The sequence below is a fragment of the Cyprinodon tularosa genome, unplaced genomic scaffold (assembly GCF_016077235.1).
Source record: "Cyprinodon tularosa strain WSP-4 unplaced genomic scaffold, ASM1607723v1 ctg539, whole genome shotgun sequence".
NCBI classification, from domain to species: domain Eukaryota; kingdom Metazoa; phylum Chordata; class Actinopteri; order Cyprinodontiformes; family Cyprinodontidae; genus Cyprinodon; species Cyprinodon tularosa.
In genome coordinates, this window is record NW_024039273.1 from 824,187 (window position 1) to 837,094 (window position 12,908).

The following is a 12,908-nucleotide window of genomic DNA, read 5'->3' on the forward strand; positions in this document are numbered from 1 at the left end:
TATTTGGGCAAAAATGGCCGCTCCCAGACTCAGTGAGGGCCACGAAAATAGTTTTTATTTTTTTACTGATTAACCCTAACCCTGGATGATCTGTGATGCTCCGGTGAACTGTAAAGTGCCTTGACATGACATGTGTTGTGAATTGGTGCTATAAAAATAAATTGAATCGATTCCTTAAATGAGATTGATTTAAAGATTTATGCAGAAAAAAAAGGCTGCATGTTGTTGGAAGGCGGGTGAGAAAGAGGAGGGACTACTTCAACAAATCACCAGTCTGAAAGCGACCGGGGGCTTCAACAGATATTTTGTTTTTACTATAAAAAGGCATAAAATATGTCATGCAATTCCTTTTCCGTTGCTTGGCAACATGTAAAACATGTAATATTTAAAAGAAACCAAAGACGTCTGAAAATGGCAGCATGGTTCCTCCTGGGAAAGCCCTGAGGTTCTGCTTCTGATGCGTACGTGTGAATATCTGACGGCTGGTGCAGGCAGGAGCAGCCGGCTGTGTAGTCGAACGATGTGTTGCTTCCAGCTGTGGAGCAGGACTGGCACAGCAGCTCGTGACTGGTTACATCGGTCTGTTGCCACGACGATGGGCTGCCTCCAAAACCTTGCATCTCCAACATCTCCCCATGGTCTGCACCGGAGAGTTTGAAAGGGAGAAGACAGAGAGGCATCTCAGAGATCAAATGTTTCCTCGTTTTTTCTCACCTCATCCTAACGTCCTTACATATTATGACCTAGGTCCCTCAGCTCAACCACAAATACATCTTTCAATGTATTTAGGATACGTATGACAGCAAGAGATGAAGGGGTGTAGATAGGAAACCAAAAATGGAAGGATGGGAACGATGCTGTGGTGGAGACAGGAAGAGTGGGATGCAGGGATCTCATGCCAGTTCACTCAGAGAGGGAGGGTGAGGAGGGGGAGACAGCAGAGCTTCAGGAGAACGAGAAGAGGGAGAAGTAAGGAGAAAGGGCGGGGACGAAGCTCACAGTCAGACCATGCAGGATGCAATAAGCCGGGAAAAAAAGACAAAAGACACCAAAGGAAATCATCTCAAGATCAAAAGAAATGGCTCGAATAAAAGGCACACAGAGAGGAAGGCAAAAGAAAAATCAGGAAAATTTCACATCAAATTTATGCTCTTCACCTTAATTCTTCAGGTTGGAGCTGATGACCTGTCATAAATATGAAGTTATGTGTTTGGTCGTTCAATACCCCTCCCCCCAAAAAAAATAAATAAATACAAAAAACAAAATGGTGGAGTGAGCAACATCTGGCCTCCCTTCGTCTATTTTAAAGCTAGATGTGATCTACAGCTGGGCTCAGAACTGAAACCCTGTTCACAGGAGGACTCCACTTCTCTACTACTGCGGAACCCCACAGGACCGGACTTAGAGGGGATGGAGGGGGGTGGAGGGGAGGCAGGGGGGAGGGAGGGTGAGTGCCGGGGGGGTAGTGAAGAATTACAGTGAACAGCATCGCAGCAGACGACTGCACAAACATAGGAGAGACAAGCAAGGAGGTCAGAGGATTGGAGAAATCAAAAACAGAGGCGGGGGGAGGACGGTTTCATCACAGATCTACAGAATACAGATTCTCTCTGACCAAAAAAATTATAAGAAACTCCAAATAAACAATAACAAAATGGTTTGGGTGCACATTTCCATGCAAGAACTGCCAAGCATGTAGCCAGTGAGAAATGAGACAACTGAAGAAGAAAGAGGAGTTACTCCGAAGAAGCCCGCAGTAACATTTGGCCACTACTGTGGAATCCCAGAAGTGCAGAGTCATGCTCCAAGAACGTCATCATGATCCAACCAAACAAACCAAAGTTTCTGAGCCGAACTAAGTGAGTGAACAGGCGCTGAAAGCCTGAGGCTTGTCTGTCACTAAGACACGAGGCTGTTTGGAGAGGGTTGGACAACCCGGCTTAAAGATGGCGGCCACAGCCAGTTCAGTCTGTCTGACAACAGATACAAGAAACCAAGACCACTCTAAAGAGTACGACAAAGGAAAATACTCTTCCACCCTAAAAGTTGTATGTTTTCTTGACGTAGCATTGTAGTAGCAGTTTTATTGTCTTATATCAGAAATCAGAATCAGAATATATCCTACAACGTGGCCCTATACTTACTTAGCAACAAAACAGTACATCTTGAAGTTCAAGTAGGAGTCTTAGCAATAATAAAGTCTCTAATGCTGGCTGGCTTGCCAAACAAGGAAGCAGTTGTACTGCATTATGTAGTCCTGTTTCTGACCTTATGCCCACTTAGCAACACAGAGCAAGCTGGTTGGAAGTCATGCACCAATCTTGGCAATAACAACATGTTTACGAACTAGAAGTCACAAGTCTTTGCAAAACAGGGTCTTTAAGGCCCACGCGCATGCAATCGGGTCACAGGACAAGAACTTCCAGAAGGTTCTTCAGAGCGTCCAGTCGTGCGCGTGCATCCACACAGTGCGTTGTGGAGCCTATAAAAGGTCGCCCTCAATGGATTGAAGGTGGGGGAAAAAACTACAGATCATGCTAATCCATGAGTTGGATTAGCATGATTAGCATTAATTACTTTGATATTTGGAGTCTCTAGGTAACAACTATGGATGACCTTTTTTCCACAATTTGAAATGAATTTTCTCAGTTTTCAGAGCAGCAGAGCTCGACACTGACAGAGCCTGTTGGCTTCAGGCTCTGCAGGATGAGGTGTTTCCCCCTCTATTAAAATCTATTCAGTTTATCTCTATAGCTCCCTTTCACACTTGTCATCATGCACAGACTACCCAATCAGATCATTCAGTCAGATTCTTAAAAGTTTACTTTTGCATCCAGTTTTGAGTCTGCAGCCTTCTCTCCTCCTGGATGAGCAGGTAGAAACGGAAGACATTCACTTTCATTGATAGATATAATGAATATAATGCTAGGTTCAGACCATAAGCAGCAGAAGCAGCAAAAACACGCGTGCTGCTTCATTTTAGATGCTTATACCAGTTCAGTTCTGACGCGCGGCTTAAGCATCTTTGCTGCTCTAGCTGCTCGGTGGTAAAGTGGGTCTGATGCACGGTGAGCGGAGCTAATCTATCCTTTCTCTGCCTGGAACAATGGCAGCTATATTAGCTGTGATCAGCGGGTAGAAAGTAGTTAGAATCTATGTTGAAGTGAGAAGGTCCTCCTGAAAACATGGTCTGTGCAGTCAGTTCATCCAGATTACCATCCTGCCTTCAAAGATTATTTCTCTGTGGGAGCCGCTCAGACCCCCACATACCGACGCTGCGCTGTCACTGGGAATCCCCAGCAGCAGCTGCCTCAGGCCCGCTCGCCTCTTCACGTTTTTTTACTGTTCACGGCGGCTGGAAAGCATTTTTCATGTAGGTAATCCAAACTGCAGGCAGCTAGGGATGGGAATCGAAAACCGGTTCCTGTTAAGAACCGGTTCCGTATTTTCCGATTCCATGGCATCGTTTGGCAGCTCACTGAACGATTCTTTTTTCGATTCCCGCAGCACCAGAGCCTAGAGCGCCGGCTCTGGGGAGCACGACTTACGTCACGTTTTTTACGTAAGTTGCGTAAGTTACGCAAGTTACGCAAGTTACGCAAGTTGGAAGAACTATTCGAGGAGGAAGACAACGAGCTGCGGTCACTTTGTGAATCAAAGCCCCGTCTTTCCTTAGCCCAGAGGGTAGATCAGGAAATCCAGCTCTATAAAAGCTTGCCCTCCATCCCCTGCAGGGATAGCGCCACACTGTGGTGGTGGAACAAGCAAGATACGCTGCCCTTGCTATCTGACTGGCTGAAAACTACCTCTGTGTGCAGGCTTCCTCCACCCCATCTGAGAGGGTGTTCTCCACGGCTGGAGACACCATAAGCCCTGAAAGATCCCGTATCCTTCCAGAAAAAGCAGATATGCTCATCTTTCTGCAAAAGAACAGTTAATTTTTCCTACTACTGTTTTATAATTAGTATTTTTTGTTATTTAAAATAGGTTATTATCCCATCATTTGTTATTAGACATTGTTGGTTATTAAGTTTGTTCTTGTATATTTATTTTTCATTTAAACACAGATGTTACTCCAGTTTCACATTTCCTGTGGACATCTTGATCTTGTTGAGTTTGTAAGATTGTGCAATAGTTAAGTAAACAAAGTTGATTCTGATAATCAAACTGTTTGTTCTCCTTTTTCCCCCAAATTGGAATCGAAAAAAGAATCGATAAAGAATTGAATCATTTCATAGAATCGAAAAGGGAATCGGAATCGTGAAAATCTTTTCAATTCCCAACCCTACAGGCAGCAGGATAATAAAAGCCAACATATTCTGCCAGCAGGTTTCTACGTTTTAAGTTAATTTAGGCGTTAATAAACTGTTTCCGAGGAGTGATCATAGCGCTCTGCATCAGCAGTGCTGCGTCTGACTCCCTGCCAGCTCCCAGATCAGCTTCTCTCATTGGTTGATGAGGCGCGTCCAGCAGCTAAAGTTTCCAACTCCAGCAGCTGCTCGTTCTGAAGCACGCCACACGCCTCAGTTGCTCAGAAGCTCATGAGGCGCTGCTCCTTCTGCTCAAAGCGTGCTGCTGCAGGAACCTCTGCTGCGCCTTGATGCGCATCAACCATTGACTTAGCATGTAAACTAGCTGCCTCTGCTGCTTGCGGTCTGAACGTAGCATTAGCCTATTGATCATAAACACAACCTGCTAGCTGTTTGCAGCAGCTAAAAGTGAGAAATGAGTAACTGCAAAAACCAAAATATAATTTATACGGTGTTATCTTCTGTCTGCTCAGTTTAGACAAAAACTAACTGAAATCAAACAGACTTTGGAAGGACGTAAAAGGATGAGCCAGCTGCCGTTTTCCTTTATGTTTTCTTACATACAAACATTGGGATTTCTTATTACCGCCACCTGCTGGGCTGAGATTGTAGGGCAGCTATCTTTATAACTCCACCGTACGTCATTAGGCTGAGTTACATAAATGGTCTGCAGTTTTTCAGATCAGAGGAAGCAGGAATCTCACACATTGCAATGATCCCTTTTTACAGTTTTATAGACACAGCAGATCCTCATGCTTTAAACCCTGAAGCTTTCAGGGGAAATTGGGGCGTTTGTAGGAAACTGTGAGAAAAAGTCAATATTGTCTGGCAGCAAAAAGATAACAGAGACCTGCATGCTAAGCTAACTGGTCTCTAAACTGCTCTTAGTAAGCGTGTTGCTGTTTATTTGTCATGAGATAGATGGAATACCCCACCATCAGATGTTCACCAGTTCACAAGATAAATGGGGTGATGTTTAAAATATATTAAGTTATGAGACAATTTATAATCCCGTCATTTTCTAACAGGACACATCTTCTGGATCCTCTGTCATAAAACGGGCGTTTAAGGCTATCACAGCAGTCAATTCTATAGGAAGACGGTGGGCATACAGGCAGCATTATTTCATGTGAGCAATGGTTGCTTCTTCTACTCATACAGCGTTAATTTTGTGTGTTTGCAATCTATTTAATCTTCATCGTTTTCTTTACTCACACTTAGAAAAAAGAAAATTCAGAGCTACTGAGATTAATTTCTTTATTGAGCATCTACCACTGAACGGCTAGTTAAAAAAGGGTTACCGGAGCAAGCGAATATTTTACATCTCTGTGTAGTTTAATGAATTTTCATAAAAATTTGTGTTTATTTTGTATGTGAAACACATTTCATTGTGTTATATTAAAATTCCTTTTTACCACGAGACAAACCAAAAGCAGTTGATTTTGAGTTGGGTTTAGGCTTAGGGTTGGAATGCACGGCATTACTTTTCTGTAATTATATACACATTCCCTGCCTATAGAATTATGATACAACTAGTGGTGCAACCTGGACACATCTTCGGTGACTCTCCCGAGATCACTGGGTGTTTCTGGTCTTATTCATACACCCACACTCGAGCGACCCAGCCGGGGGTGATCAGTTCCCAGACTTGTGTCCAGGTAGGCACTACACCACGCCTCCCCCCTCCTCAACCAGAGCCACAGTGAAGCCTTTTCAGCTGCTTCCAAGATGTTTTTGGTGGCTCCTCTTCTCTGCAGACCGCAAATCCCTAGGAGTCCAAGGACACGGTGTAGATATCTGCCTGCGAAGCCCCTGCAGCCCACTTCAATAGGCTCGCAGCGGGCCTTCCAGCCATTCCTCCGGCACTCAGCCACGAGTTCTGGGTATTTAGCCCTCTTCCTCTCCTGGGGTTCCTCTATTCTGTCCTCCCAAGGAACAGTTAGTTTAAGCAGCACAACCTGCCTGGTGGAAGTTGATGACAGCACCATATCCGGGCGTAGTGTCGTGGCTGTGATGTAATCCGGGAATCGCAACTGCCTCCCCAGATCGACCAAGAGCTGCCAGTCCCTTGCTGTCCTGAGCTGGCCCCCTTGGGTCTTCTTGGAGGGTTGCATTTTCTCCCCTGCTCGAACAAAGGAAATCATGCTCCTGTTTAGAGGTTGACTCTTGCTCGTGTTTATGCCAGTGCAGATGGTATCTGCTATTGCCCACAGGACCTGGTCATGGTGCCATCTCCAGTGCCTGTGGGCAGCAGCTTAGGATGTGTTCAACAGACCCTTTCCTCTGGCAGCCCTCCACAGTTGTAAGTGGGATCTCGTACATCAGCAGAGGCCAGAGGAGACGGGGCAGGATGTTGTGCTGATAGATCCAAGCCTTGAACTTCCCAGGAAGTCCAGACTTGTCAAAAGCTAGGAGCCACTGGTTAAGGTTGGTGCTGGTTGCTTGTCATGCAGCGCTGGCCTTCAGATCACCAGTGAAAAGCTTTCCAAGGCTCTTCACTGGTTTTTCAGACACGGACAGAATAGTGGTATTTCCCAGGCTGAAGCGGAAGCGATCCGTCACCTTCCCTTTCCACAAGACCAGGGACCTGGACTTCCCAGGCTTGAAACTCATCCTTGCCCAAGAGATGAGTCTATTCAGGCCTTGCAGCAACCATCTGCAACCAGGCATGGATGTAGTAGTTACCGTGAGGTCATCCATAAATGCTCGGATTGGTGGCTGCTGGGTACCAGATTTGAATAATGGGCCTCAGCACTCTACTTCTGCTGAATTCACCAACATATTCATTGTGAAGGCAAACAGGGAGACAGAGATCGTGCAGCTAGTGATTATTCCTTTTTTCCAGGGGTGCCAATCTGATGTAGATGCCCCAGAGGACACCCTGAGACTAAAATCTCCATAAAAGTCCAGGATGAGATGCTGAACCTTCTCTGGGACATGATATCTGCTCAGGGATAACTCCACCAACTTGTGCGGAATTGATCCATAAGCATTGGCAAGGTCCAGCCAAAGAACCGCCAAATCGCCCCTGCTCTCTCTCGCCTCCCGGATCAGCTGTGTCACTACAGCAGTGTGCTCGATACACCCCGACACTCCTGGCACACCCCCCTTTTGCACAGATGTATCGATGTAGGTTTTCTTTAGCAGAAATCCCATGAGACGGTTGGAAACTACCTTGAAGAAGGCCTTACACTCCACGTTGAGGAGGGAGATTGATCTGAACTGCTCGATGTTCTTCGCGTTCTCCTCTTTGGGAATCCATACTCCCTCTGCATGCTTCCACATCTGGGGCACCTTCCCTCTTTTCCAGATATCTTTGAAGATCTTCCACATACGCTCCAGCAGGCGGGGGCAATGTTTGAAGACCTTGTATGGGAGTCCACTGGGGCCCTGTGCTGATGCCACTCTTGACGCTTTGATTACTTCTTTGACCTCCTTAAAGGTGGGTGTTCTGGTGTCAAAAAGAGTACTGGGTTCAGGTGGGCATATCAGGGCTTCACAGTGGCCAAGGTCTTGGTCTCTCATGCCGTCACTGTAAGTGTTCCTTAAGTGGCGGTTGATGTCTTCCTTCGGACATGAGAGCTGACCACTGCGTTTCTCTCCCAGCAGCTTCTTTGCAAATCCAAATGGGTTTGCGATGAAGGAACTGCGCTTGCGGGCCCTCTCCTTGCCTCTCTTCCTGTGCCACTCTGCCCGGCTGAGGGTGAGCAGCCTCTCCCTCACCACACTCCTTAGTTCTGCCAAGGTCTTCTTCTCGTCGTCACTCGCCTTCCTGTACTGGTTCCTTAGTCCCCTCAGCTCTTGTCTGAGTTGAGCGATCTTTTTCTCATGCCGGTTTGGAATTGCTGCAGTTGTTGTCTTGGTGGCATGATGTACCTTGAGGCCAAACCTGTCTGATGCAATGCTGATTATAAACATGCTCATTGTCCTATGCCTCTGGTCAACATCACCCTTCGCCGTTACTCCCAGGGCTGAATCAACATCCTCATCAAACTGATGCCACTCCGACTCCTTGTTGGCAGCGGGCCACAAAATCTGTCGATGTTCTGATGCTCTGCTTTGGGGCGTCTCCGGTAGTGCACGAAGGCTCTGGGCACTGTGGGGTGACTCCGGGCCTGGATCCTCCTCCGTCTCACCAGATGCCGTACTGGGTACTGGCACTGTGCGTTGCTCCAAGGGATTCCTTAAGCAGCGCATCTTGGTCTGATGAATCTTCAGACCTTTCAGATTTTTGCAGACCGTGCCACATTTGCAGACTGCACTCGAAGTCGACTGTCCATTTACAAGCGTCGTTACCATAGAATCCAGCCCAACTCTCGGGCACCCCCGGGGGTATGACTCTTTAGGGTTCTTCGTAGCATTGTTAGGGTGCTCCCTTGTGGGAGCTGCTGCTCGGGATGCTACCCCTACCTGCCCCAGTTTCCGTCTCTCTCTCTCTCTATTAGTGTACATGCTGCTGGATTGTCAAAGTTTTCTGAAGCTTTAAAAAGATGTTTGATATTCTAAAACTTCGCAGAGCTATAAACCTCTCATGAAACCTTCATCTTTTGAGGGCTATATTATCTAGCGAAGAGCTAAAATGTGTTATATCAATAAAATATGCACTCTGACTTAACAGTGTTGTGAACAATCTTCTGTCGTGTTAATCTTGTCAATCGACTATTGTCATTTTTCCGTTGTTACACCAGTTCACATTTGCGTGTTTGTGGTACATAATTTGGATTAAGGTCCCACAACAAGAAGCCTATTTAAGAAAAACAGATGAAGCTGATTTACGTTCAGCAGTGTAACAGCTGCAGGTTAGAAATTGTTTCTGAGAAGAGGATGGGTGCAGTTTTTGGATGCATAGCACCCCCACCCTGCATCTAGATGTTAAAGGTCAGAGGTGGAGGGAGGGGCTCTGCAGGCCACTGCTGAGCTATCCTCTCAACAGCAGAGCAGCTGCCATATAGTGAGGCTCTCCACCATGAAGCCACGGAAGCTCCTCAGCACTGAGCATCCTGAGGAATTAGAGATGCTGATGGCTTCCCCTGACCAGACAGGAAGTGTTAGCACTCCGAGAGGTGAATCCACTGGAGAAATGCAGACCCAGGTACCTGTAGCTGGAGAACACCTCCACAGCTGCTCCTCTGAGCTGCAGGGGGTGCAGAGGATCCTTATTCTTCTTCACATTGAGGAGGAGATTTGTTTTTTTATATGCTCTAGTTGGTCAACATCTGCTCTGGAACCCGGTCAGAGAACTCGTCACGCTCACGTCTGACAGGTCTTTCCTTGAGGACACCAAAAGCAGGTAGGATGACCTTCCACGTACCTCCTCTTCATCAGTCTTCTTCTTCTTTCTGATGTTTAATGGAGGTTAGCAAACAATTTGAAAGTGCATTATATAACCCTAACCCTAACAGTATTGATTGTGGAACAAAGTGACAGTATTCTAATCAACTTTACTTTATATCCAAAATATAATTACCCAGACCTGTCCAGGGTGGACCCCGCCTCTCGCCCATTGACAGCTGGAGATAGGCACCAGCACCCCTCGCGACCCCAATTGGGACAAGCGTGTCAGATAATGGATGGATGGATGGATATAATTACCCAATATCCTCTATCTTTTTATATTTGATTCTTAATTGAATAAACTAAATCCTCCTACTGTCCCTTTTATCTATCAAATTTAATTACATTTTCTAACTTATTCATATATTCATTAAATGACTATCCATTTACTAATTAACACCTTTAGTTATTTTTCATTATTAAGACCAGAACTAATAACCAGATGCTCCTGTTTTCCCTCCATCTCCAACCTTCTAACTACCAACTAACTGCTTTGAGTCCCAGAAACTTTTCACCTCCTCTCAATGATCCGGATTTTCTCTGTTTATGTTTGGCTTGTTCTGTGCAGTTATTGATTTAGATCAGCGGTCACCAACCTTTTTACAGCTGAGGGCTAATTCAGGGGCACTGTTGTGTATTAATCTGTACTAATCATAAGATAAAATAAAGTTAATGTTTTATAAGTTTAAAGTTGTTTTCCCAAAAACTGTTATAAGAGCAATTCGGGGCCAAAGAGGAGAGAAGCAGAGTGAGTGTGTGTATCAGCTGCAGCTGGGAGTGAGATCTACAGGACAACGCAGGGTTAAGGCCCCTTAGTGATAAGAAAGCACCCACAATAAAAATGAAATATTTGACATCTCAAGGTAGTCCAGCTCAGCAAAAATCTGGCCATACAAAGGAGTTGTTATTTTCAAAGCACACGGAGCAGTAATGGTCCCATAAAGGGTGATGAGACGAAGGGGGAGCAGTATGGTAGATTGACATGGTTTGAAGCAAGGGCTGACATGTTTTTGACTAAACCGTCATAAGTTTCTGATTTGAATGCACCAGATGTTTTCATGGCCTGAGAGAGTGCTCTCACAAGAATGAGATGTGTCTATGAATGTCAACGTGTTTTGCAGATAAATATCAATGTGACCTTTACCAATGACTGAAATATGTTCTGAAGGGGGTTTTTCCACCGATAAGAAATGTATAAAAGGGAGCTGGTTTCACCATTTGTCAGCTTCGGCTCACCAGCTCTGTGTAAATGTGTAGTGTTTAGCAATAAACACTGGACCCGGACTCAGCTGCCCTCTGTCTGAATTTTTTGATCTTTGTTTGAGACTTTTTCTGCTTTTTAAGAACTTTGAATTTTTATAAAACTTAGCTTCAATTTTAAGTCTTCAAGAAGAGAATTATAGGACGACAAAATTGGCGGAGCCAGCCAGGAGGAAAGCAAAAAGGGGACGTCGGACGATCTGCAGGCACCAGCTGGAGAGCGTGAAACCCCAAGGGCCCATAATTCACCATTTGAAGGTGAGCCAATTCGTTATAATTTTCTAAATTAGTGGGGAACCAGCCTCCGACTGCTGCTTGTGGGGGTCAGACGTCACAAAGCTCTCCTAAAAGAACTTAGTTTTCCAAATTTAATAAAGTAATTTCCAAATTTGATAACAATTTATATAAGAGTATATAAAGGCAGATTAAGCTGAGGAAGGGTCCAGGTATGTATATATGTATATATGAATGTATGTTTTAAGTGTTATTAATGTTTGTGTTAAACTGTTCTGTGTTTGAATTATTTTGTAAATAATTTAAGCTTAACACGGGTTGTTCTGAGCGGATGATTGGTAAAGGGACAGATTGATATATAGTCTGTGGAAGCCATAAATCCGGAACCAATAGTGTACGCGTGTTACGTGAGGGTATCAGTGACTAAGGAAGTCAGGGTGCTCCACAAGAAGGCTTAAGTAGTCTTAAGGTATTGGAATATGTGCCACTGTAGGGAAACAGTGAGGAAAAGGTATTGTGCCACTGTAGGGAAACAGTGAGGAAAAGGTATTGAGAGGCTAAGCGATAGCCAGGCTAAGGGATAGCCAGAATAGTACCGCTGACCATCCGGAGGACGTCTATGCATTTCCAGTTATCTGGGTGCAGCCGGGGCAGCAGGGAAAAACGTAGAAAGAAGAAGTGCACTGTAAATATATATATATAATCATTTGTCTTGTGTGTCTGTGTTAGTGTGTAGAGTGAAAGAGCTGAGTAACTGAGGGGAAGTAAGGGGTGGGTGATATTAATAAATAAAGATTATAATATAGATAAAGCTTAAAGTGATATTAATAAATAAAGATTATAATATAGATAAAGCTTAAAGTGATATTAATAAATAAAGATTATAATATAGATAAAGCTTAAAGTGATATTAATAAATAAAGATTATAATATAGATAAAGCTTAAAGTGATATTAATAAATAAAGATTATAATATAGATAAAGCTTAAAGTGATATTAATAAATAAAGATTATAATATAGATAAAGCTTAAAGATATAATAATAAATTAATAGAAGTAATTAGTACAGAATATAGTTAAAAGGAATCAAAGGAATCAAAGGAAACAAAATTGATAACTGAAAAAACAGAGAGTTTTGAGAATGAAATAAATTAACAAAATTCCTAAATAAGATTGGAAGAAATTGTAAGCCTTATAAGATAAAGATATTATAAGCATATATTATTACAAACTATAGTCTACATAAAGTAAAATATATAAAGTATAGAATTAGTGAAAGTGCAAAATAGCATTACAAATTTGTTTTATTAAAGATTTTATCTCAAAATTGAAAAGATCTAAATTTAGGAAGTAAATTAACTAGAAAGAAACTAAAAGAAAATAAACACGATCTGTATTGAAGAGAGCAGAACCAGTTAAGATAAAAATTAACTAAGGATTACAAAGACTGGTGAATAAGCACGGACCTGACGGTTGAGTGACTGCTAGTAGCCATGGGAATCAATATGAGCAAACAACAGTCTGACGGGCTGACGCCAGCCAAATGGGTAATATTGACACACCCATCCAATAAAGGCAAAATTCAAAAATGCATTACCAAATGGCATAAGATGACATCTGGAAAAAATCGTTGGCCTAAAGAAGGCAGGTTTGATCCTTCATGCTGTGATGAAGTTGAAGAAAGATTGAGAAATAAAGATAAAAAACGGGACCGGATGCTTTTGCATAAAAAACAGAGGCATGCTGAACAGAGAGACATCCTGCAATATT

The 12,908-nt window shown here is 43.7% G+C and overlaps 1 protein-coding gene across 3 annotated transcripts in view; it reads right to left on the minus strand.

Annotated features, from left to right (window-relative positions):
• sgsm2 (small G protein signaling modulator 2) overlaps positions 1 to 12,908 on the minus strand; it is a 149,250-nt gene that overhangs the window by 23,451 nt on the left and 112,891 nt on the right. For all 3 annotated transcript variants that reach the window (XM_038304626.1, XM_038304627.1, XM_038304628.1), the window contains one exon: positions 466 to 640. In XM_038304626.1, coding sequence (XP_038160554.1) covers positions 466 to 640 — 175 coding nt within the window. The remainder of the gene's footprint in view (positions 1 to 465; positions 641 to 12,908) is intronic.